This window comes from Cebus imitator, unplaced genomic scaffold (assembly GCF_001604975.1).
Source record: "Cebus imitator isolate Cc_AM_T3 unplaced genomic scaffold, Cebus_imitator-1.0 Scaffold281, whole genome shotgun sequence".
In the NCBI taxonomy this organism is placed as follows: Eukaryota; Metazoa; Chordata; class Mammalia; order Primates; family Cebidae; genus Cebus; species Cebus imitator.
The window spans coordinates 4,194,618-4,220,911 of record NW_016107596.1 but is presented as its reverse complement, the minus strand read 5'-3'; the positions used below and the strand labels follow the sequence as shown (position 1 = coordinate 4,220,911).

General features: G+C 44.7%; 1 protein-coding gene across 3 annotated transcripts in view; it reads left to right on the top strand.

The window, feature by feature from the left end:
• The window catches only part of LMCD1 (LIM and cysteine rich domains 1), a 64,131-nt gene extending 40,866 nt beyond the window's left edge, over positions 1–23,265 (top strand). For all 3 annotated transcript variants that reach the window (XM_017501606.2, XM_017501604.2, XM_017501605.2), the window contains 3 exons: positions 4,107–4,442; positions 20,629–20,844; positions 22,606–23,265. In XM_017501606.2, coding sequence (XP_017357095.1) covers positions 4,107–4,442; positions 20,629–20,844; positions 22,606–22,764 — 711 coding nt within the window. In that variant the 3' untranslated portion in view covers positions 22,765–23,265. The remainder of the gene's footprint in view (positions 1–4,106; positions 4,443–20,628; positions 20,845–22,605) is intronic.
• Positions 23,266–26,294: the final 3,029 nt, after the last annotated feature.

The following is a 26,294-nucleotide window of genomic DNA, read 5'->3' as shown; positions in this document are numbered from 1 at the left end:
GGGCAAAAATAGGAAGGGGATAGTGTGAACAAAGTTGCCACCCAAGGCTACACCCTAACGCATCTCCACAGGACCCTGTGCCTGCCCAGCCTGTTGGCTGTCGGGCTGCCACTTCCCACTGTCTCTGTTGGCCACATCCCTTTTCCCCACTGACTGCCCCCAGAGAAGCCCCAACCCTGAGATGTCCTGTGTCAGAGCCACCCAGGAGAAACTGTAAAACTTCTAACTGATTGATGATTGATTTTGAGAGAGGGTTTGATGATTTTGAGATAGGGTCTCACTATGTTGCCCAGGCCAGACTGCAGTGGTGTGATCATAGCTCACTCTAACCTTGAGCTCCTGGGCTCAAGCGATCCTCCCACCTCAGCCACTAAAGTAGCCAGGCCTAAAGGCATGTGTCGCCACACCAGGCTGATTTTTTAATTTTTGTAGAGATGAGGTCTCTCTGTTTCCCAGACTGTCCTCAAGCAATCCCCCGAAGCAGCAGGAGGACTGGACCTAAAACCCAGATTTCCTGACGCTCCACCAACCAGGGCATCTCTAGTGTCTGAGGAAGCACCTTGAAAAGCATCCAGGAGTATGCAGACATACCTGGGATTAGCCGGGTATGCTCTGAGCCTACAGTGCCAAAAGGTGTCTCCGACAGGTGTCCTCTGGGATCGAGGGCAGAGCCACCAATGGGGCATTAGCAGCCACCCCACAATCTGAGTCTCACAGGCGCTCAGGTCACCTGCCTCTGCCTTTTCTATGCTGTTTCCCAGAATTTATTTACTATGAACCCCAGCAGGTACCAAGCTCTGGTCTTCTACTCCCTGCCTACAACAATCCCAGCTTCTTCACCCCTGCTTCCTAAAATCAGACAGTGGGACTGTACAATATGAATTTCAGTATGAATTTCCATGTTCACTCCCACAATTCCCAAAAGAGTCCAGCCCCAAGTGATAAGCTATGGGGCAGATGGGTTCTAAGAGGATAAACCTAGCAGCGACCACCTGGGCGATGGGAATCAGGAGGCCTGCTGCTAAGGTTCCAAGTCAGGGTCAGGCACAGAAATGGAAAACGGTTGTCCAGGATAATCAATTTGCCTCTCACAGTTTCTCAGGCTGTGGCCCTGACTTTTGTCTTCCCCTAATCTCCTCATCCCTGAGCCTCACCCAAGTGTAAGATTTCAGTTCAATAAAAACAAATATATAAATGAAGCCAAATTGGACAGTTACCTGTGAACACATTAATATTCAGACAGTTACCAGTCATATTGAGGCGGAAATGTGACTGAACTGAGACCTTGTCGATTCTATTAGAAGTTGCCTTTGCATATTTTTAAATTAATAAACCATGAAATACCTTATGTTCATCATTATTTAATTATACTTTTCTAAGAAAAAGCAACTTTAAACAAGGTTGACTTTTTTTTTTAATTAGGAATGTTGCCCAGGAGGGAAATGATGTAAAAAGATTCAGTTTTGAGGAAAACAAAATTCATGTTGCAAAGCCAGCAAATCTAAAATGAACATCTACTTAAATTACACCATTCTGATCAGGAATGTGAATCTCTGACTGTAACGTGGAGCAGAGTAAGAGCTCATTTAGGCCTCTCTCAGGTGTTAGCAAAATTCACATTTCTTCCTTGAGAATCCTTAAGTCTTACAAAAGCCTAAAGCAGCTAGGAATCGTCCACCAGCCTTTCCTCAGATCTCTGTCCAGTGCCTGAGAATCCCAGTTGTTTATTTCACTCATTTGTTTGCCAGTATTTCATTGAAACAGTAGTTCAAGTAAGACCCAGGAGCCAACTTCTTGCATTAGAGTTACCAGGATTCTTGTTAAAAATGCAGATTGCTATACCCCACACCTTACCTACTAGATGGAGATCTTGAGTGGGGCTTGGTTCCTAGGAATCTGCATGTTAGTAATTTTTCACATGGTTATTGTACACTGTGTTCATTGAGAGACACTGTTTTGACACATGTAGCTGGTGAGTCTAACTGCAGTCAGAGATTTGAAAAGAGAAAAGCCACAGGTCGAAAAGCAAAGAGAAGAGAAAATCAGAAGCATGTAGATCGGGGTGTGCAATCTTTTAGCTCCTCTGGAAGAAGAATAATTATTTTGGGTCCACATAAAATACACTATCACTAACCACAGCTGATGAGCTTTAAAAAAAATCACAGAAAAATATCATAATGTTTTAAGAAAGTTTACAAATTTCTGTTGAGATACATTCAAAGCTGTCCTGGGCCACATGTGGCCCATGGGCCATGGTTGGACCAGCTTGGTACGTGCTGTGGTTCTGTTAAGTAATCCTACAGCCACTCTAGGGTTACCATCCTCATTTTTATAGCTGAAGAACCTGTGCAGAGAGAAGGCATGATATGGCTGCAGTCACACCACCAGCATGCCTACAACAAGGATTTCAGTTCAGGACAAGCTGATTCCAGAGCCTTTGCTCTAGCTACTACAGTAGAAGGAATATGGCCTGCCCTCAGGGAGTGGACAGTCCCACTAGAGGGTCAGCTCAGATACACTAGGGATGGTTAAGGACTAGGGAGAGACCAAAGCATACAATGCTGCTTGTAAGAATAGGAAAGACGAGAGAGGGCTTTTCCTTCTCGGGGGAGTAATTCCATGAGTGAAGGTAGAAATCAGTCCCATCAATTGTGGGGCCAGTGAGAAGGGAGCGCTGAGTGGAACACAGGTTTCATGGGGGCAGCCAGCTGGCATTACTTCTGTCACTGTACTGTAAGAGTTTTATCAATTGGCTACCATCTAGTAAATGATAGTAGAGAAGAGGTTTAAAAGCAGCAACTTTTCTCTGGGGATAGAGGCAAACTAGTAGTTGTAACAATTACCATTAATTGCAAGTCAGAGAACAAAGCAAAATGAGCTTTATTCAAATTCTGTTGGAAAACGTAGCCCATGAGTAAATGTAGGCTCCTTTCTCTTTTCAGTCCCACTCAAAATTGGTAACTACAGTATTTCTTGGAGAATAAGTGTTAAAATAATAATAATTATTATTAACAAGTAGAGAGTTACTTACTTAACAGATAGAGCACACATTAGCAGATGCAAACAAGTGTCTCTCTCTCACACGCAAGATTGTTCTCTGTTCCACACCACGACATGGGCTGGCGCAGTCACAGGAGAAGCAGAATCCACTGACCAAGGACTCATTTTAAATAGTATACACACAGAAAATAGCATTTAAGTAGATCAAGTACAACCCTGCTTATTATTTGTTCTAGGCAGAAAGAAGACTGAGTGCCCTTATTTAATAAATATACGTAGAAAATAGTCTGGAAAGGTAAACACAAAGTTGCTGGCAAACTGTTACCATGAGCCAATAAGGTATAAGTTTTGTAAATGCTTTTTAAAACAGAGGACCGTATACTCCACTTAATGCTGGGGTTTTGTTCTAAGAAATGTGTCCTTAGGTGATATTGTCTTTGTGTGAACATCAAAGAATGCACTTACACAAACTGAGATGGTGTAGCCTACTACGCATCTAGGTTACACAGTATAGCCTATTGCTCTTAGGACACAAATTGTACAGCATGTGACTGCACTGAATACTATAGGCAATGGTCGGTCAGCATTTGCATGTATAAACATATCTAAACCTAGAAAAGGTACAGTAAAAATAGAGCATTATAATCTTATGGGACCACTGTGGTATATGCGGCCCATCATTGACTGAAATGCCGTCATGTAGCACATGATCATACAGCACGTATATTGCAAAGTGCGTGCATCTAATGTGTACAGCTTGACGAGCTTTAACACAGATACACTTCCATGGCTCTAGCACCAAGATTGAGACATAGAACACTTCCTACATACACATGGTACCTAAGACATGTAGGTTTTTCCTTTACTAAAGTTTTTTGTCTCATCTGTGTTTTGTCACAATGGACAGTATTGCTTTTGTAATTTTTTTAAATTACAAAAGTAATTTAACTGTGTTAAGTTAAAAAAAATAAAGACTGTGGGTCTTTTAGTTGCTGAGAATGCTGGAAGAGAATGCATTTTTAGTTTTAGGTAGATTCTGTCATAGTTTCTTTGACTGATGAAGCCCTGCCAACCTCACATTGTCTCTTCCTCCTCCTCTTCCCTAGGGCCTGCAGTACATGGAGCTCATCCCCAAGGAGAAGCAGCCAGTGACAGGCACTGAGGGCGCCTATTACCGCCGCCGCCAGCTCATGCATCAACTCCCCATCTATGACCAGGATCCCTCACGCTGCCGTGGACTTTTGGAGAACGAGTTGAAACTGATGGAAGAATTTATCAAGCAATATAAGAGCGAAGCCCTCGGCGTGGGAGAAGTGGCCCTCCCGGGGCAAGGTGGCTTGCCCAAGGAGGAAGGGAAGCAACAAGAAAAGCCAGAGGGGGCAGAGAACATTGCCCCTACCACCAACGGCAGCCTCAGCGACCCATCCAAAGAAGTGGAATATGTAAGTTTCTCCCATGTCACCAACCAGGCTGAAACCCTGCAGGCCCGGGGCTGGACAATCAGGGCCCCGTCACCGGGCTTTGTTCCCTCATTCGTGCATTTATTCATGAATTCATGCATTCAGCAGATATTGGTTGCTCATTTACTCTGTGCCAGGCACTGTCCCATGGAAAACAATACAATACCACTGCCCTTGAAAGGTTCATAGTCCAGTGGAAGCCACAGGCAAAACTGACATGGTTTAGAGACAGGAAATCTAAGCCTGCTTGGTGATGAGGGTAAGCTTCAAGAAGTTGATGAGGTACAAGCTGGCCTCTGAAGAATGTTTAGGGGCCATCGAAACCTTCAAGCTTTGAGGGGAGGATGTGTACCCCCTTAAAGAGATGAGCATGTGCAAAAAGCTAGGAGTTCAAGAAAGCACAGTGCATTTAGAGGATTAAAAGAGTCCCACATGATTGAAAGTGTGGCATACTTGGGGAGCTGGGGACACAAGGCTGGGGAGGGCAGCAGAGGCTGGACTCCTAGAGAGTCCAGTCCATCCATCCACTCATCAATCAAATACTGATTAGCTTGTATTAGCTGCTATGCCCCAGGAAATCAAACAAGCAGAATATATTGTCCCCAAACTGCAGAATGCCATGAACTTAGAACTTTATTCCAAAGGCCACAGACAGGCTTTCGGTCAGAGGTATCACATGGTCCATGCTGTGCTTGCAAAAGTTTCCTCTAGCAGTGTCTTAGTCCATTTTCTGTTGCTTATAGCAGAATACATGAAACTGGGTAATTTATGAAGAAAAGGAATGTATTTCATACACCTGTGGAGGCTGAGAAGTCCAAGGTCAAGGGGCTGCATCTGGTGAGGGCCTTCTTCCTGGTGGGCACTCTCTGCAGAGTCCCAATGTGGCTCAGGGCATCTCATGGCAAGGGGGCTGACTCTCCTAACTCAGGTCTCTCTTCCTCTTCTTAGAAGCCAGTCCCACTCTCATAATAACCCATTAATCCATTAAGCCATGAGTGGATTAATTCATTCCTGAGGGCCTGCGCCCTCACCACCCAATCACCTCTTAAATGCCCCACTTCTCAACACTGTCACACAGAGGATTATGTTTCAACCTGAGTTTTCAGAGGGAATGTTCAACCCATAGGAAGTGGCAGTGAGGAGTGAGCCGCCAGAGGCCATTTTGAGAAAAAAGAAAGGAGAAGAAGCCAGCGTTGGGTAGATGAAAGCCTCATGGCTTGGTTTGTCTTAAACTGCCCCACACAAGGCAAAAGGAATGCTTCCGACTAGACCACGTGGGTCTCGTGCGCACTGCGTTTCTGATCCTCAGCCCCTGTTTTACCTTTTGCTCCCCCTGCCCCATCAACCAAATGTCCTCATTTGTTTCTATGGTAATTAACTTTTGGAGATAGAAGTCCCAGCACATGAGATCCCCAAGCACATTATCTACTTTGCTACAGGCTGGCAGGCAATCCAGGGAAATGCCAGCCCAAATGAAACTGCTGCCACATCCAGAGAGGGCCAGACTCTTTCTCCCTTGGAGTCACTCAAGCTAATCAACCAAAACTTGCATCTTCCATCTCCAAGCCCCATCTTGCTAGCACCATCTGGGATTGCCATCCAAGGACTGTTTTATCTGAGAACCCTAAGACCAAAGAACAAGATTTATTTTTTCTGCTACAGATTTGGCAATGATGCATAAAAGTCCCATTTCTCAGGAAGAATACATGTCCTAGGGATATTTTTTTTTTAATTTGATCTGCTTACATGGCCTATAAACTGGTCTTCCCCACCCCACCCTGATCCTGCCTTCTATCCACCTTCAAATAGCTGTTTGTTCATAAACTCTAAATACTAGATCATTCCAAGTTGGAAGGGACCTCTAGGTCTTTGTAGCATTTCCAAATTGCCATTCCCAAGAGAGATGTGGATCTGACATCGTATTTTATTCTTGACTGAGCCTTGCATATTTGTTCAGCATGGAACAAAAGCAAATGCAGCCTGAGTACCCGGGCCCTTGCCTACAGTCAGCTTTAGGAAATAATTGTGATACGTGGGAAGCATTTAAATAGCAATACTAGATAGTACATGGCAAATGCCAAAGTTAGAAAATAAGTAGGGATTCCAAAGGAAGTCTTTTCCAATCAGGGCTGGGCTAGCTGTGGAAGACAGACTTCTACATCCTTGCCCCAACCACAATTTTAATTTAATAATTCTATAATTAATGAATTAATGTCTGTCACCCTCTGTAGATGTCGAGGTCTTGTTCATCTCTTTATTTGCAGTGGCCACCATTGATATACGTAGCAGTTGCTCAATAAATATGTGATCCATGAATGGAAGTTTGAATTTAAGTCTTAAAAAATAGGATCTATTTGGATGGCTAATTTTCCCAGGATGGCGTGATTCCAATTCCACATTTATTAAGTCCCAGCTCTATGCCAAACACCATGTGCATACTGTCAGGATCTTTCTTTAATTCTCACAGTTGTCTGGTAAGGTGAATTTTACCAAACCCATTTTACAGTTGAGATTCAAGGATAATAGGTAACTTTTCCAAGATCCCATGGTTTCTATGGGGCAGAGCCTGGATCCAATACCCATTCTGTGATAAGATGCTAAGTTGTAAAACCCTGCTTGTTACTTGTTCCAGGCAGGAAGAAGACTGTGTGCCCTTACTTAACTCCCTTTTTATCTCCTTGAAGCAGGGGAGTAAATCCTGATAAGGGTAGGTAGATAGGCTGACAGGACACAGACAGTGTGTTCCCATCAACCCTGCCATTAGGGGCGGGTGTGCTCTGCACTCCCTGACCCGCCTGCCTTGCCTCACCAGCATTCACATCAAGTGGACTTGTGTGCTGGCTGCCCTGTGTGCTTGCGCCCTCTCCTTTCTCATAAAAAGGCAGCATAGAACAATTACCAGAGCCAAGCATCAGGCCAGAAGGCTGACTTCTGCTCCCCTGGTGAAGGGCAATGATTTTTGCAGGAAGTGGTCCAGGCATTCCACTTGAAAATAAAGGTGTGGGGAAGAAATTGTAGGACTCGGCCTGACACCCAAAACCTAACAGAGATTTATGGGAGAAAAATGAAGGGCAAAAAGACAGACGTGAACATACAGGAACTGTATCGGTAACACCTGCCTGTTTATCATCTTAATTGTGTTCTTTGCGATTGTTGTTAGTATTGGCAAGTCTGTGGGCATTGCCTGAACCAAGGACAGGACTAAGCAAGTATCTGATTTAAAGCTTACAACTGCCCCAAGATGTGAAGTGGCTGTGCCTTCCCAGGCTGCTGGGCCTCAGAGCTGGGATTCAAACAATCATCTGCCTAAAATCAAGTCTATGTTCTTTCCCATTTCCCAAAGCTGATTCCTAGAAGAGCTACCAGGTATTTTGCTACAAAAGGATCATGTAGCTGCCTCAGGAGGCATTAGAGTGAACATGAAACTACATGGGTTTCTTTACAGCAGAACTTCTCAGAGCCTTTAATAGGCCAGTGCGCGGTTCTTAAACTAAAATCACCTGAAAGCCTTGTTAAACCCCAGAAGGCTGAGTCCCATTGCCAGAGCTTCTTATTAGTAGGTGTGGGGTGGAGTCTTCGCATGTGCATTGCTAACAAGTCCTGAGGTGATGCTGATGCTGGTCTGGGGCTACACTTGGAGGACCATTGCTAACAGTGTTAAAAAGTGCCTTAGATGTGAGCTCTGCAGAAATGGTATCACCAATTTGGCCTACAGTGAGAGTCTAGATGGCAACGGGCATTTTCCAGATGTATTTGGCCTCTTGGCTCTATGTATTATTTATTTATGCAGAGGGTGGGGGTGGATTGCCCCAAGGGAGCCAACCTTTGAGGATCTGCACAATCCTCCCTGTTCCTGGATAGTTCTGGAAGCCCAGATGCAGAATCTACCACACTATACTCTACCCTACCTTGACCACCTCTGTCCCTGATGATACTAAGTCTCTGCAGTCTGAGGCCAGGGCCCCACTTTCCCCTACACCCCCACCCCCGCCAGCCATGAGCTCCCTCGGCTCCCTCCCACCTTGTCCACCTGCTGGGGGACGTCCTTTCTCTGAGTCCTTGGGAGGGGACCTATGGGATTGACGGCAGGATCAGCCTGCCGAGTCCTCCCACCCAGCCCCCCACCCAACTGTCCCCAGTGGAAAATAATGTCCGCACCAGAGGACTGTTACTGCCAAAATGCCTGTGTGGAATTTCTACCAAGGGGCCATGTTCTGAGCGAGCCCAGATAACAGTGGCGGCCAGGTTGCAGGACGCACTGCCGCCTGAGCCCAGCCCACCCACATGGCTGGTGCTGTCAGTTACACAGATCTGAACACAGTGAGCAGATTCCGACCCCACCCTCAGCTTCCCAAACACAGGCCAGCAGACAGGCCCCACTGACAGGACAGGGCCACCTAAAATTAGCCTTGGCACCTCTGTCCACTTCAGAAATGAACCAAGAGCTGTGGCTGTCCACCCCTACCTCAGGGCAGTCCTCTGAAAGTGTTATTTTTACACTGAGGTTAGGAGAGGCGGGATATCATGGGAAGTTCCTCTGGTCACCAAGTTGTCAGAGTAATCCCTCTTCATGGGCCAATACCAAGCCTGAAAATCCCGGTCCCAGATGCTACCTCATCCACTGTCACTCCTGAAGAAGCGGGCCTTTTCAATCAGTGAGACCAATACAATTCAAAAATACTTAGTCTCCCTCTCTTTTCCTCACTTGTCCCATTGTGCAGGGGTAAGGGGAGGGCAGAAGACAAGATGAGAATAGAGGGAAGAAGTGGGAGACTGTTAGGGTGCAGCAGGCACTGTGCATGGTCTCGATCTCTTTATTTTTTTTTAGATACAGTGCTCTCCGTCACCCAGGCTGGAGTGCAGTGGCAGGATCATAGTTCACTGCAGCCTCAAACCATCCTCCCACCTCAACCTCCAAAGTAATAAACCTCTTTAACTCTTTGTAACAACCAGTGAGAGAGGTTGGGGTTCTTATACCCATTTCGCAGATGAGGAACCTGCGGCACAGTGGTTACCCCACTTGCTGATGAGAGTGGGGCTTCGGTTCAATCCCCAGTCCTTCCGCTCCACTGGCAGAGTAGAGCCTGAGCCGTCTTGGGGTGGGTCATCGGCAGGGTGGGTCCAACCATGCCAGGGGGTGTGTACATGAGTGTTTAGGTTCACCAGGGTGGGCAGCAGTGTTTGGGGTAACTCACAGCTCAACCCACTGAGCACATGGGAGTCTCTTATCTGCATGCTGAGAACAATGAAAGGACTCCCCTGTCCACCTTCAGTTCCACCCACTGTGGATGCTTGTGGACCTTTGGAGTATCAAAGATCTCCATGGCCAGGGCGCTGCCAACTCCAGCAACCTGGACCCATTCACACCAGGCTGATGGGAGCCCCTCACATACTCTCCAAGCCCTGCGCTCCCCACCTGGATGGAATTGATGGGCCCCTGTGCTGTGTGGGCAATGATCTTAATGCTCTGACTGTTAACAGCTCCACTAAGCCACTGCCCTGCATTTAGAGAGCTCGCTGGATATTTTCTCAGAAACTAAATACACAGATTTCCTGGGCATGGCTATTTTGCCCAGGAATTTCCGCCTTTCTCCACACCCCAAACTTGTAATTGAAGAAAGGGGAAAGAACGCCAGAACATAGCCTTCAATGTGATCTCTACTCTTTAGCATTTACCATTCCTGCGGGGCACCTCCCTGTCTTGCCCCTTCCCCAACCACTCCTCCCTCAGGCCACGTGACTGCAGCAAAAGAGCAAACTTAGGAGGAGGAGAGTCCATTGACAGAAGTGAAGATGTTCCTTACAGTCATAAAAACATGTGAATATGGTCCCAAATCATCCTCCGGTATGCCAGGAGCACAGTCTGACCCCTCTGCCCCATTTCCCCACAAGAATCCTGAGAGCAGGGACAGAAGGCCTTTGTCCCCTCCCTCCCCACCAAAGGTCTGCCTCTCAGATGGAAACTTACAGCAGCTGGTGGCTTAGCCCGACTCCAGCCCCAATAGAGAGACATATTTGTGGGCGAGGGACTTCCAAGTCTTTGTCTGAGCAGATGTTTGGCTTGTGGGCTTAGCAGGCAGGCTGGCTGGCTTTCCTGCCAGCCCCACTTGGGAATTTGAAACTGCCCCTCCTCCCCACTTAGTGAGCCCCATCTGAGCTGGAGGACAGGAGGGTAAGAGGCCCAGAGACAAACCTGGGGTCATTCATCCAGAGGAATCCCTGCTCCCCACACTCTCGCCACCCCTGGCTCAAGCACCACGGGCAGGGGCCTGGGGGCAGCCACAAAATCACTGTGGTTGCCAGCTTCTCAGCATCTGCCTGCCCTTGCTTTGCAGTGGAGATATTTTAGTGCCTTTCAAGGAGATCTTTTTTTTTTTCCAAGGAAACTTCCCTTTCTCCCACTTTTTATACTATAAATACTTTCCCATGTTGCCACATGGCATTCACAAGCTTTTTTTTTCTCTCCTTTTGAGTGGGCTGCATATTATTCCATTGACTAAAACAAGGGTTGGCAAACCTTTTCTGTGCAGAGCATATAGTGAATATTTAAGGCTTTTCAGGCCACATGGTCTTTGTAACCACTTACTAACACAACTCTTGAAGCATTAAAGCTGCCATAGGCAATATCTAACAGATGACCATGGCTGTGTTCCCATCAAACTGTATTTACAAAAACAGGTGGTGGGCTGGATTTGGCCCAGAGATGGATGCAAGAGTAATAAAGAATAGTTTTAGCTTTTTATTAATCTCTTTGGCTTTACTCAATTTTCTTTTGCTAATATAGGTTAAGTGATGACGATGATGATGATGCTGTCACCTGCCATTCATTGACTACCTAGGTTATGCCAGGCATGGTGCCAGAAATTTTGCATGTTATTTTACTTAATCCTAAGAATTATCCTACAAAGTATATCATCCTCCTTTTTACAGATGAGGGAATTAAGAGACACTCTTAGCAAATTTAAACAGTATTTTCAAACTTCAGGTCACAATCCATCAGTAGGTAATATATCAATTTAATGGATTACAACCAGAATTTTTTTTAACTGATAAAGAGTGTTTTAGGAGTAGTAAATATTTTTCTTGGAAGCTCTTTTTTTTTAGGGGCGGTGGGGGGAGAGAGACAGAGAGTGAGAGAGAGAGAGAGAGAGAGAGAGAGAGAGTGTGTGTGTGTGTGTGTGTGTGTGTGTGTGTGTGTGTGTTAGATCAGGACATGAAATGTATTTCCTGCTGTGGATCACAGACAAAAACAAAAATTTCAAAAAACAGAAAGCTGAGGAAATTGTCTGGTCACTTAGCTGGTGAGTAGTTAATCCAGAACTAGGACCCAGACCTGCCTCACTCCAAACCTAACACAGACTCTAATTGACAGGTGCTCCCAACTCTGGAGCACCCACGCAGTTCTAAAACCCAGGCAAGGCCATTCCAACGGGAATGAACACATCTGAGACTCTGCCCCTGCTCAGCTGTAGATCAAGCGGCTCCCTTTGCAAGGAGCCAGTCCTTGACCCTGTGCTTGACAGAGCTGGATTTTAGAACAACCCGCACTGATATTCTCTTACACATGTAGCATTTATGAAGCCTTTCCATCTCCCCCACTTCATCACATAACAAGGGAGGGAAATTCAATTAGAAATATTTAACTTTTGCCTTGCTTGGCAGAGAGCCCCACGACAGATCGTCTGCCCCAAGAAGAAACGTAAGGTAAAGGAGTCGATTAACAGTAGTGACCACCAACCAGAGTAAGGCATTTCCTATGAGCCAGGCCCTGCTGCCATGCGCTACAGATGAGAAAACTGAGGTTCAGAGAGTTGGATTATTTGTCCAAGAGCTTCACCAGTGATGAAGCCATGGCGAACCGTGTTCGAAAGCATGTGACCTAAATCATTGCACACCCACCCTGCACATTCTGCACCACAGGGAGCCTTGGGAAGACTATATAGTGTGGGGAAACAGAACTTAAGAGAGCGAAGATCCCAGAAATGATGTTAGACCAGAAAAAAAAAAAAAAAAAAAAAAAAAAAAAAAAAAAAAAAAAAAAAAAAAAAAAAAAAAAAAAAAAAAAAAAAAAAAAAAACCTCTGGGATACATGAGCCTGCAAAGCAAAGATGGTAAATAGTCACCATAAGAGGAAATGGGGAGATGCTGTTGATAAATAAATTATTGAGTATTTGTGTTGGAAAGAACCCAGTGCCTGAATTCAAGGCCCTTTTGTTAATATTTACTCTATTGTAGTAGTGAGATTTCCACAAGGCACTCTGGGTTTAGACTGGGTAGGCCTTTGGATAAGAGCCTTTCAGAGGAAAATAACACAACTGGGACAGACTTTCTGGCAGACCCGAGGCAGAGATTATTGCTGATTTAGAGCCTTCTCCATATCTGCTGATCCCTCTGTGAAAGCCAACACAGCTCAGTCCTTAGAGACAGTTCAGCTGAGTAACCCTTGGCCACTGTCCTGAATCTGCTGTTGCCTAAAACACTTTGTGTCTTGGTTACCCCCATTTCAGAAGCCTTGATCATTCTGTGTGTACACATTTGATGTTTCCATCACCTAGGGCTGCATATCAAAGTATCCCAAGGCATATGGCTGAAACGAACATCTATTTTGCTCACAAATCACCATTTTGGTGGAGTTCAGTGGAGACAGCTTGTCTCTGTCCCTTTGGTGTCATTTGGAGGAGCTTGTAGGCTGGAGGCTGGAATCACCTGAAGCTCACTCACTCATGTTTGGCCTGGAGGCTGGGAAGACACGGACAGCCGGGACTCACTCTCAACCTCTGCGAGGTCTCTCCATGAGGCTGCCCTCAGATGGAGGCTTCAAGATACCAAGACTTCTTTCCTGTCAGCTGAGGGCTCCCAAAGTGTGTGTACTGAGAGAGCCCAGAGGGAAACACTGCCTCTATGACTACAGAATCAAGTCATTAAGGTGGGACCATATTCATGGAAAAGGAATTAAATCCTGTGTTGGTTGGAAAGGTATCCAAGAAATTTGCCAACATCACTTAAACACACCATGGCTGAGGGAACCTCACAACCCTGCAGGGTCTTAGCTTTTGAGTAGCTGAATCTAAAATTTTCCTCAGCTTTCTTGAAAATTGCAAAGGCCCCAAATATGGAACATTCAAAATCCTTCATTTCAACCCTTTTAATTAAGAATCTCATGCCATTTGATCAGGGAACAAGGTAAAACTTTACTGGCGCAGGGAGAAACTTTCCATTTGTTCTACTTTTGAAAGGTTTGTTTCACATATCCTCTACCCAGGTAGGAAATTGTCTGCAAACAAGGTCACGTGACAAATGTTAGAAGAATTCTCATAAACAAGCTCCGATCTTAGATATTTGGGAAGATGAACAAGAACCAACTGATATGCTAATTATAAAGCATTCTTCTCCACGCCTTTTACCATAGTCCCAAAGAGCTTCCACTTGACCATACTACCTCCTTAATAGGGGAAGTAGCCTGAGAATCACCTCATTGGGCTTTCTTAAAAATAGTATAGAATTTAAACATCCAGGAATTCAAATCGGCCATTATTGTAACTGAACTGAATTGGTGATATTAGTTTTGCTGAGCTTATGTATAAGGTTATTTTTAAACACACTATGATGGTGATTCTCAAAGTGTGGCCCCCAACCACAGCAACATCCCCTAGGAACTTGCAGATTCTTGTGACCCACCCCAGATCTACTGTATCAGATACTGTGGGGAGGTGGAAGGGTGGGGAGCAGATATATGTTTTAACCAGCCCTCTAGGGGATACTGAGGCAGGGTCGAGGCTGAGAACCACTGTCTCCAGGGATGGGATCAGAGATGGGGAAAAGCCGGCCCTCCATGCATGGGGTGAGTGGAGCTGGGTCTGGGGTAGTGGCAAATGATAAAAAAACTCGCAGGGCTCAATTCTCTGGTCTTGCACAGATGGAGAGAACTGACGGGAAAAACAAAGCTTATCAGCGGCAGGAATGGCCTCCTGCTAGTCTACATGCCTTTGGTATCATGGAAGGAAATTCAGGCCTCCAAACCTGCCTTCAACCTATCTTTGTCATTTTAGGAAAGTGATTTAATCCCTCCGGGCTTCACAATTCTAGCCTGCAAGGTGGGCAGAGGTAAGGAAAACAGGAGACTTTAGCAAATCATTATTGAGCCCTTGTAAAGTCCAAAAATTCCATTATGTCACTGAACCCATACCATAATCCTATTATGTTGCTATCATTACTATCTCCATGCAACAGGCAAAAAAAACAAAGGCACAGATGAGTTAGTTCATTTGCCCAACGTCACACAGCTACAAACCCAGGCAGCCTGACTTGGTATCTCCCCTCTCAGCCATCTGTTGCAATTTAGAAACTGCAAACCTCTCTTCAAAAGATTGTGGCAGAGACTATGTTTGTGTAGAAAAAGACAGGCCCAGGATAATGGGACCCAAGCAGGCTGGGCATCCTGACTCTTGGCTGCTAGCTTGTCTCTGGTGGCTGAGGGACCACCAGACAATAGATCCAAGACAACCTCAGATCTCTCATCCTTTGAGATGACTGGGGAAAGAACACAGGAAATAGCTCAGAGGTAAGAAGAGCACATTACATTCTGACACATGTTGACAGGGCTCCTTACCCAGACATCTTATTTTCATAGAATGAAAGTGACACTGTTTGCTTGAAACGCTGGCTACTGGTAGAAACTGGGCCAAGAGCCAGGGGTGCTAAGGAGAACAGTGAGGGAAGAAACGCTCCTCCAAGAGGGGCTTGACAAAGTGCTTTCCAATAGATGAGAAGGTTGGAAACAAGCTCTGTGAACAAAATCTTCCTCCTTTCCTCCAAGCCGCTGCCAGAATGTCTCCCTACAGTGCAAATTAGAAACTTGAGCTCCTCATCTCAAGAACCAGTTAACAGGTTGAGCACAGTGGCTCATGCCTATAATTTCAGCACTTTAGGAGGCCAAGGCCAGAGGATCCCTTGAGCTCAGGAGCTCAAAACCAGCCTGGGTAACATAGTAGGACCTGTCTCTACAAAAAAATTAAATATTTTTTAAATATCTTAAAAAGAACCAGTTGTGGCTCCCCATTACCTCCAGAATGAAGTCTCAATCCACAACTTGGGTTCAAAGCCACCCATGATCACTCTAACTTCTCCCTCCTTCCTGCAGTGTATCATCAGGGTGCCCACCGGTACTCCCCAGATCAGTCCAGGTGCATTTCTATCCCTCTCCCTTCCCCGGCTTTCATGTCAATTCATATTTGAAAATGTGGAGTGGGAAACCCCACTGATATACCATGGTGTTACCCGATGGGGAGTAGTTGGGTGAACTGACACAAAGTCCCTTTTTTGTGGGAGGAAAAGGACTGGAAATTTCATTCTGTAGAACTGAGAAGCTAGACAGAAAACTCACTTTGAACTCAGACCGCCCTAATCAAAGAGTTTACAGTTCCCAGCTATGCAGAAGGAAGGGTGAAAATAAGTAGATGATGATTGATCGCTGGTTTTTGTCTAGACCCCCTGATGGGCTCCAGGCCAGCTGGGTCCCGGTCATGTGAAGAGGAACATGGTTTTCCTTTGGGTGAACGACTCACACTATTCATTCTTGGGGATGTAATTGAAACCACAAATCTAGCATGTTCTAAGGAACATTATTAGGCACAGTCAGGAGCCATTCAAGATATATCCGGTTAACCAAACACATTCCTTATATAGGCAGTCATTCAAGAGTGCCTATGCTCAGAAACTGCTATCAGTACTTGGAATTCTTTGTTATTCAGGGTTCTTTTCCTAATTTTCACCATTTTAATTTCCTCTTCAATATATGAGTGCATTAAGTATGTAACCAAAGTATATAAGTGTGGAGGCTCATATGCTTCCCCATCTTCACGTGGCATATCAATAAATATTTCTATTTGGGCTGAAATATAGTTAATGCTTAGTAAGTTTAAATTAGCATCTAAAGCCAGGGTTAGCAAACACTTTCTATGGAGGGCCAGGTGGTAAATATTTTAGGAGATGTGAGCCAAGAGCCAAAATTGTGATATCATGTGGGGACTTTATGTAACAAGAGAGGAAACAACTTTCCATGGTTTTTTGTTGTTGTTTTTTTTGTGAAATTCAAAATGTAATAATAATAATTTAGCACAGGGTTTTTTTTCCCAAAATAGGTCTACTAATGAGGAAAGTAGAACTCTTTCTTGGGAGAAAACATTTCACTGAATTGGAGGGAAAATGTAAAATCCAGTCTTCATTCTCATGGGGCTTGCAAGACCAGACAGTGGCCGGATTTGGCTACCGGCTGTAGCTTGCTGATGCCGGATCTCAAGGCCACATGATGGAGTAGAAACAACTTTGGCTTTGGAGTCAGGTTTGGCCTCTGTTCAAATCCTAGCTTTGCCTCCTGTCAGCTGTGCATTATTGAGCAAATCACTGAATCTCCCTGAACTTCAGTTTTGCCATTTCTAGGAAAAAAAAATAATGATTTTTCTAATAGAAAAATAACTCTAGGAGAAATAACTCTCTTGGGTTTATGTAAGGGGTAATAGTAATGAGAGCAAAGTCCTGAGCACAGTGCTGGATGCAGACATGCCGTAGGGACATGGCAGTCATTGTCGTCTCCATCGTCATCATCATGGCTTAGAGGAGCAGGGAATAACTCTAAAATGGCCCAAAAGATTGCGTGGATTGAGAATGTCAAGTTCCAGGCAAGTTATAAATGTGTGATGGATGAATACCTGAATGAACCAGTAAATGAATGAACATTTGGCAACTTTCTCTGCTCCTGGGAACTGGCATAAGACAGAAATCTAGAGCTCTCACCAAGAACTTCTCCCAGGCAAACTCACCCTCCCCATGAAGCCCTAATCCTAACTGAAGCTGAGGAACAACATGAGTTGAGGTCCACCTTGTCATGGGCTCTGAGCAGGCCAGTGAAAATGTTGCTGGCAGTAAAAGACAGATAAAGGAGCCCCAGATGGAAAACGGATGAGATAACTGCTGAGAGACCCTGTAGGGAAGCTGCTTCTCACCTCTAGCTATTGGGCATGCTTGTCCTTTGTCATGCCAGAATGCATTCTCCTGGGAGCCCTCCTAGACCTACAGATAATTCCCTGACTTTAGTCTTCCCACCCAACCCAGCTCAGTTTCCATAGAAAGCCCCATAGGGTCACGGGCTGAAGTTTGAATCCCAGTTCTGTTTCATGGCTATGTCCCTTGACTAGCTATTATGTCTCCCTGGGCCTCACTGGTCTTAGCTATAAAATGGGTGCATTTGCTATGTACCTGCATCTCCTACCCACAGGGTTGCTGTGATATAAATAGGAATGTAGTTGACCCTTAGCTCCTCATCGCTCAGAGAGGCTTCTCCTGCTAAGGTGGCCCCTGCCATCTACCCCTAAAGTCTCTCACTCTCCATTCCCTTACCCTGTGATTGTTTTCCTGGTATTTATCACACTCTATGATTATCTCTTCTATTTGTTTACATATTTATTTTTTACCTTCATACACACACAGCCCCAGTTTCCCTGAGGGCTCTGGCATTATCTGCCTGGGTCACTGCTGTATCCCCAGCATCTAGTCCAGGGCCTGCTACATAGTACATGCTCAGTAAACATGGATGAGCCCTTGAAAGGCAAGAGTGCCCTGAAAGCTCCCAAGGACTTTCCACAACTGTCTCTGGAGCCCAACTCTCTGCTGCACTTAGTCTAAACCTATCTCTGAGATGCAGACAGATGCATCATCTGCTAGTATCTTCCATATTCATCTGTTGCCCCCTAAGTAGGAAGTATGAGGTTGCAGGGCAGAGGTTTCCCAAATGTTTGTTATTCATCTACTATGTGCCAGGCACTGGGGAGATGTGAAAGCAAGCATAGTTGGATGTGGCTCCTGCTTCAAAGGTACTTCCATCTAGTGTGGAAGGAACATGTATCAAAAAACCATACAGAGAAAGGTAAGCAGAGAAGCTTTAGTATGGACTCAATTGCCCCTGGAGAGAAGTCAGAGAAAATTTCCTAAACAAGATTTTTAAGTCTGAGATCTGAAGAATGAAAGGGAGTTAAGCAAGCTGGAATGGGAACAATGTACCAGACATCCTGAACAACAAGGGCAAAGGCCTCAAGGCAGGGTAGAGCATTCCTTCATTCAGCAACTATCCATGGGGAAGTTATGTGTGCAGGGCCCAGTAGAAGGTCCTGGGTCAGAGCAGCAACCGAGCAGCCTCTCCCTGCCCTCTGCAGCTAACCACTTAGTGGAGAAGACAGATATAAATTAGATAATTGCATAGGTGTTTAAAAAATAATGTTAGCTAAGATGCATGGAGTCCTTTTGGGGGATCTGCCAAAATCATGCATGGATTCCAAATAACTTAGGTAGATACTTGGCCCTGGAGGAGATGGAGCATTCTTTAGACAGGGAGGGCTTAGTGCCTTGCTTCCAAAGAGGATAATATGGAAAGGGGGAGAAGAGTCACTTTACGGTGGAGAATCTGACAAACACTGCCTCCACCAGAAGGTCAAGATCAACCCCAACAGTAACAAGTGAGGGCGACAGTATGTACCCTTGGTAGGACGTGACGAGAGGAGCAATTTGCCCCTGTCATCTTCCTCCCAATGTAATCATGATAGTAACATCAGGCAAATCCCAACTGAGGAACATTCTGAATAACACCTGACCAGTACTCCTCAAAGCTGCCATGGTGGCCAAAAACAAAGTCTGAGAAACTGTCCCAGCCAGGAGGAGCTTCAGGGGACATGACAACTAAATGTAACGTGGGATCCTGGAATAGAAAAAGGACATTAGGTAAAGTCTATGAACACCTGAATAAAGTTTGGACTTTAGTTAATAACAGCATATCAATATTGGTTAATTATGACAAACATACCTTATTAATGTAAGATGTGAAGAACTCAAGAAACTGAGTGTGGAGTATGTAGAAATTCTCTGTACTATTTTTGCAATTTTTCTGTAATTCTGTTACTACTCAAATATTATTTTTATATTATTTGAGACAAGCTCTTGCTCTGTCACCCAGGCTGAAAGCAGTAGCATGATCATAGCTCACTGCAGCCTCAAACTCCTGGGCTCCAGCAGTCCTCCCGCTTCAGCCTTCTGAGTAGCTGGGACTACAGACAAGTACCACCACAACTGGCTAATTTTTAAATTTTTTTGTAGACATGAGATCTTGCTATGTTGCGCAGGCTAGTCTCAAACTCCGGGCCTCAAATGATACTCCGACCTCAGGTTCCCAAAGTGCTAGGATTAAAAGCATGAGTCACCACTTCTAGACAAAAAATATTGTTAATTAAATATTATTTTTAAATATTCATGCAAAAACCACTGAAATTTTAAAATAAAGGAGAAAAATATAAATAAATAAAAATATTCATGCAGGGGTAAAAGATCCATTCAAAGTGCAAGGTGGACAAACAGGTTTTAATGTAACCAAGTATGAGAGGTCCACTGATATGTTTTCAGATTTCACACTGCAACTAACTTGAGAAACTATCCTTTGTCAAATTTTAATATAGCATCAAAGAAGAATATCCACAGTTATCTGTAAGTGCTTTTAAAATGCACCTCCCTCCTTTTTCCAACTTTTTGTCAGTGTGAATTCAGATTTTCTTCATATATTTCAACCAAACGATGGAGTGCAGAAGACGTTATGGGAATCCAGCAGTCTTCTGCAAGTCGTTGAAGGGATTCGCAAAAATGTAAAATAATGTCTTAAATTTTTCTTCTCACTAATTTTTTTTGTTTTGAAAGATATAGTTATCTTAGTAACAAAATATGTATGTTAATGTATTACAGATTTAGTATTGTCATTTTTAAATGAATAACTATTTAAATTGTTCTCAGTTTTAATTTCTCTTATGGCAAATATCAATAGCTGTTACCTACATGAAAAAAAAAAAACAACTCTGTGGGGTCTTGATAATTTTTAAGAATATAAAGGGTACTGAGACCAAACAATTTGGGAATCACTGTGCTAAATAAATAACTTGATTTTGTCCTCATTAATAGCCTGTTAGGTAAGCAATAGTATTGTGCCACTTTGCAGACAGCAAAACTGAGGCATGGAGAGGTATAGTGACTTGCCCAAGGTCACCCAGGAATTAGAGAGACTGGAGCTAGGATTTGAACCCATGTCACTGTGCTCTCCTGACTTCTTGTCTCCTGTGGTCCTTCCCTATCCTTCCAGGTCTGCGAGCTCTGCAAGGGAGTGGCCCCTCCTGACAGCCCTGTGGTCTACTCGGACAGGGCAGGCTACAACAAGCAATGGCACCCCACCTGCTTTGTGTGTGCCAAGTGCTCTGAGCCACTAGTGGATCTCATCTACTTCTGGAAGGATGGTGCACCCTGGTGCGGCCGCCATTACTGCGAGAGTCTGCGGCCCCGGTGCTCCGGCTGCGACGAGGTGGGAGATAGCGGCCAGATAGGTTGGGGGCTTGAGGGACACTGTTGAGGTTAACAGCCCAGAGGCCAAGGGGATTATAGCTCTGTGGAGGATGTATTCTACAGATTGGGAAACTGAGATCAGGCCTCACTGCATGCTCTCAGCCTTCATTTTCTCATCTGCAAAATGAGACAAACAACCATGGGATTGTTGAGACGTGTCAGACGTAATGCCAATAAATCCTGTCCTTGGCACAATGCCTAGCACTTAGCAAGTACTCAGAACATAGAGGGGTGTGCCAGGAAGCATTGCCTATGTTCAAACCTGTGTCTGCATCTATTATTATTATAATCAGGTGGTTACCTAACTCCAGAGCCTCAGCTGAGCCTCAGTTTTACTGCTTATAAAACAGGTTGAGATCAGCACCCATCCCAGAGAGTGGCTGGGAGGACAAATGAGATAATGCATGAAAATGCTTGGCACAGGGCCTGACCTAGGAACTTATAAATGGCAGCTGCTGTTCATCTTACGATAATATACTATAACATAATATGAGAGTTAACATTAATGTGACACAATACAATATGATATCATAGAGATGCTATGAAAGGGGTTCAAGTCTCTGATACTGGTTTGACGAAAGGAACTCTAAGGTGTATTAATAGTGGAAATACTAATTATGATCATAGTAAGCACTGTTTGCATGCCTTTGGTTGCAGGCAATATACTAATCTCATCTTTGGCACATATGAAGGTTAGAAATGTCTTCTTTATATTGAGCCAACATCTATTTTCTACCACCTTCTACGTATTGGTCGCCATGTGAAATTAAGACCCTATGGTCCTCTTACCTAATAACTCTGTTATTAAGTGAAATTAAGAAGGAAAAGGACTGTCACAGGCCTTCCCTGGAGCCTCATTTTTGAGGTGACAACAGTAAATGCACAATAACAATTCTCCCTCATTTATTAAGGGCTTACAGTGGGTCAGTAACTTGCTATATACAACAATCCTTCAGGGAGAGATAAGCATGATTTTTTTCTCATTTCACATTTAAGAAAGGTGCAGCTCTGAAAGGTCAAGGCTAATCAGATAGCCCTGACTTTATGTCAGTCAACATTCTAAGCTTTTCATATGTAGTCGGTCATTTGGCAATCATAGAACCTTATGGGATGGGAAGTATTTGTATCCCCATTTTACAGATGTGGAAGCTGAGGTACAGGAGGATTAAGTAATTTTCCCAAAGTCACGAAGCTGGTAGATGTCTTAAGTGAAAACTCATACCCAGTTCCTGTTTGACTGCAGTATTAGAAGGCCCATTAACCATTATGCTCCTCTGCATTTCCTGAGCCTCAGGGGATCCTTACCATATATCTATTCCAAGTGTCCCTTCATTCCAAGCCCAAGTGACCCTCTGTATTCTTGCTCTTGACGACTGGTCATTGGCAGCTTATCTGTCCCTAAGCTTTCTTAACCAGGGTGTGTAATCCCATCTTGGAACTAAACTTTAGATTTGGCCCAAAGAGTATCACAGATGCTAGGTAAAACCTGCCTATGGGGAAGGATTTTTGTATTCCATCTGAGAAGCTAAGATACAACCACAACCTTCACCAAATACTATCTTTACTGCCTCAAATTTATGCCAGATTTCTCCACTAAGGCTTTCAAAAGTCAAAACAAGAATAGGATAGGATGAACCACCACCCTATAACTTGTCTTAGATACACCATCTCTACTTAGGGACGGAAACTGAGTCATGCATTTCTCCTTCTCCCTCTCCAGATAATATTCTCTGAGGACTACCAGCGCGTGGAAGACCTGGCCTGGCACCGAAAGCACTTTGTCTGTGAGGGCTGTGAGCAGCTGCTGAGCGGCCGGGCGTACATCGTCACCAAGGGTCAGCTTCTGTGCCCAACTTGCAGCAAGTCCAAACGCTCCTGAAGGGCTGCCCATCCACAGCCAGAATCCGCAGGATCCCACCGAGAAGGGGAACCAGGTGTACTAAGACCATCCTAAGGGTCTGACATGACAGTGAGCAAGTGACATAAACAGTGATTTGCTTTTCAGTGAGAATATATATATATTCTAGGTTGGGCGGTGGTAGATCCTTGTGGGTCAGTAGTTTCAAAACCAGAAATATTCTAAGAAGTCTTAGGATGGAGTTCTTTTTCTTTCTGTTGTTGTTTCCCAGCTACAACCAACTAAAGACACAAATGGCGTTCTGCAAGGGGGTTCTGGGAGTAGTTTTCCAGAATGCAATTCCGAGTGATCAAATCGCATAGCTATAGAATGTGCGTGCTTTTTTGTGGACACGGGAGCTCCACCAGGAGCAGGCTGGGATCCCAACTATCGCTTGTTGCCTCTTTTTCAAGTGGAATTTGAATTTTAAATAAACAACTTTTTGGCATGATAAACATATCAATAAAAGTTTTGTGAATTCCACATACACCCTTATCTAATTATTTATACCTTGGCAATGATTTTGCAACATCTGTTTAACCCCACGACCCTGAATGCCAGTGATGGCAGAAAATAGGGTAAAATACTAATGAGCCTCTCTATCAATGTATGTCATCACGCTTCCACTGGGAGTGTAGGCTTTGGGACAGAACCCCACACCCCATCTGCCTGTTCCAGATCACTAATGTAACGAAGATATCATGTTTTATGGTGCACGAAAAAGTGGCCTGCTGGGAACTGATGTTCTCTTTAGCCAGGGACCTGACTCTGCTGCCCTCAGAGCCCAGGAAGATAGTGAATGAACCCCTCTGGGAATAAGACCAGTACTGGGGAGCTGCCAAACAGGGGCCACCTAACCTCCACCAACAGATGCCACATGGGACACAGTGACTAATGTGGGCAGGTCTCTAAAAATATGGCACTTTTTCATATGCTGAAACAATCAAATTAAAATGTTTTCAATAAAAGTTAATCTAAAAAATTAAACAATGGCGGTTTTATGAGAAATCTCAATTTTTAACGTTGCCAACTAAACACTGAATGAGCCAAGTAGAATAGGTCTTTAGGCCAAATTTTATCTCCCTTTTGTGGTCTCTCTGAACATTTTCAGCCCTTACATTAATTTCTTTCCCACAATTTCTAAGAAAAACATATCTCTTTTTCTACTGGGAGTATAAGGATGAAAAAGACACAAGTCCTAGGAGCTTACAGTCTGGTCATCAATGGCTTTCTTTCTTGAACTTTCTCATCAGCTGCTGGGTTTCTTTAACCTCACCATTCAAACTTTGCTCTGAGCATCTCTTACCCACAAAACCCCCATTCGTGTGCTTTATAAGTTTGACCAACGCCATTGCTATATCCTCCCAAGGCAGTAGTTTTCTGTTCGCAGCTCCTTTCTCTAGTCACCCTCAGTTTCCTAGTCATGTTCATCTTCTCAGAGAGAAGTTTCAAGTGTGTCATTTCCTTCACTCAGTCTCCATGGCTCTTCATTGACTGCCAAGTTAACAACCAAGTCCTCACTTGGATGTTTGAATTCTTCCAAAAGTTGGCTTTGTTGTCTTTCTGGCCCTAGAGCCCTTTATTTCCCTGGATTTCTATTCCCCTATTCCTCCTAAACATGCAGAAACTCCCTCTGCTCAAGCCCTTCCCTGCGCTTTTGCTAGTTGTGGCCTGGCTACCTGAAGGCCAACTCTGGCTGTTGAAATTCTGTTCATCCTATAAGGTACTTCTCAAGCATAACCTGCTTCTCTGGCACTTTCCTGAAGCACCAGTGAAATATTCACCCATTCATCATTCATTTATCATTCCACAGATATGCAGTGAGCACCGCAGAGTTCCAATTCCCATGCTGAATATAGGAGATACAGCATGCACAAAAACAACAGTGACTCCTACACCCATAGATGTTACAATCTGTGGAGGAGATAGGCCTCAAGCAAATACTCTCACAAGTCAATGCAAAATTACACCCACTGTACATACTATGCAAGGAAGATTTGCGTTACTCTAATACAAGTAAACTGGACTTAGATATATCAAGAGAGGTGCCCCTGGGAAAGTGACACTTGAACGGGGCTGTAAAGGATGAGTAGTCTTGCCAGGCCTAGTGGCTCAGGCCTGTATTTCCAGAACTTTGAGAGGCCAAGGCAGGTGGATCACTTGAGCCCAGGAGTTCGAGACCAGCCTGGGCAACATGGCAAAACTCCATCCTACAAAAAATACAAAAATTAGCTGGCATGATGGTATACCTATGGTCCCAGTTACTCTAGAGGATAACCTGAGCCCAGGAAGTTGAGGCTGCAATGAGCCGTGATCATGCCACTGCACTCCAGTCTGGGTGACAGAAGTGAGACTCTGTTTCAAAAAAAAAGAGGATGGGTAGCTTCTAAGTTGGCAAAGAGGGAAAGGACAACAGTTAAAGATGGATACATGAATGGCACGTGCAAAGGCCCTGTGGTAGAAGCCCCACCAGTTTATTCAACACCTATTTGCTGGTATTGGAGATACAGTGTGAACTTGGCCCATGGATGGAACTGAAAGAAGGTTGGTGTGGCAGAAGCACAGAGCATGGTGAGGGGGGTGGGCCCAGGGCATGAGAGGTGGGCAGAGCTAGCCTGCTCCAGTTTTGGGGCAATTCAAAAGACTGGTCTCTGTCCTAGGAGCAAGCGGTAGCCTTCAAACAGCTTTAAGCAAGGGCTGGTGATGGCTGCACAGGGGGATCATGAGATACATGATCTCTTCTCTGTTGAAACCCCAGCACAATGCCTGGTTGACTTTGTCCAGTGGGTCACACCATCATGGGTGGGCGTGATCTCCCACAATAGTCCCCATGGGACACCACCCAGAGCCATTCCCGCCTTTCTCGTGTCTATGAATGACACCCACCCTTGCATTTGGAGCACCGGAATCATCTCTGGCACTCACATCAGTCTAGTCCTTTCTCTCCATCCTCCTTTTCCCTCTATCATAGTCATGACTTCCCCAAAGTCATATCTTACCTTGAACATTTTCTGCTCAGACTGACAAGTCTCCCCGACAGGAACTCACCGTCTCTACCCATGCTTTCAGATGAATTGCTCAGAAACACAGTCCTCATCTTGCACTCTCCTCTTCAAGAACAATCAGGGGTTCCCTGTTGCACACACAGAAAAAAACTGAAACGATTTCACCTTGCAATCAAATTTCTTACTTTTCCTGCCCCAACCCTCCTTCCTTCATGTTATCCTTTCAGAAGCCAAATGGTCAGCTTGCAGTCACTGTGTGCACCCCGCTTTCCTCACCTCTGTACCATCACTCAGGCTGTGTCCTTTGCTTGGAATTCCCCGCACTGCGTTTAATTGCTGCTTCTGCCATGCTGCAATCGCTGAGTGGGATTCTGTATCAGAATTGGAAAGATCCACATTAACTTTTGCATGATTCTATCTCCCATGTCAGCAGGAAGAGGGGCTGCCATCCCACCCCTTTCACTCTCTAGGAAGACTTTCCTGCCTCACCCTCGCCTTGGTGTGTTT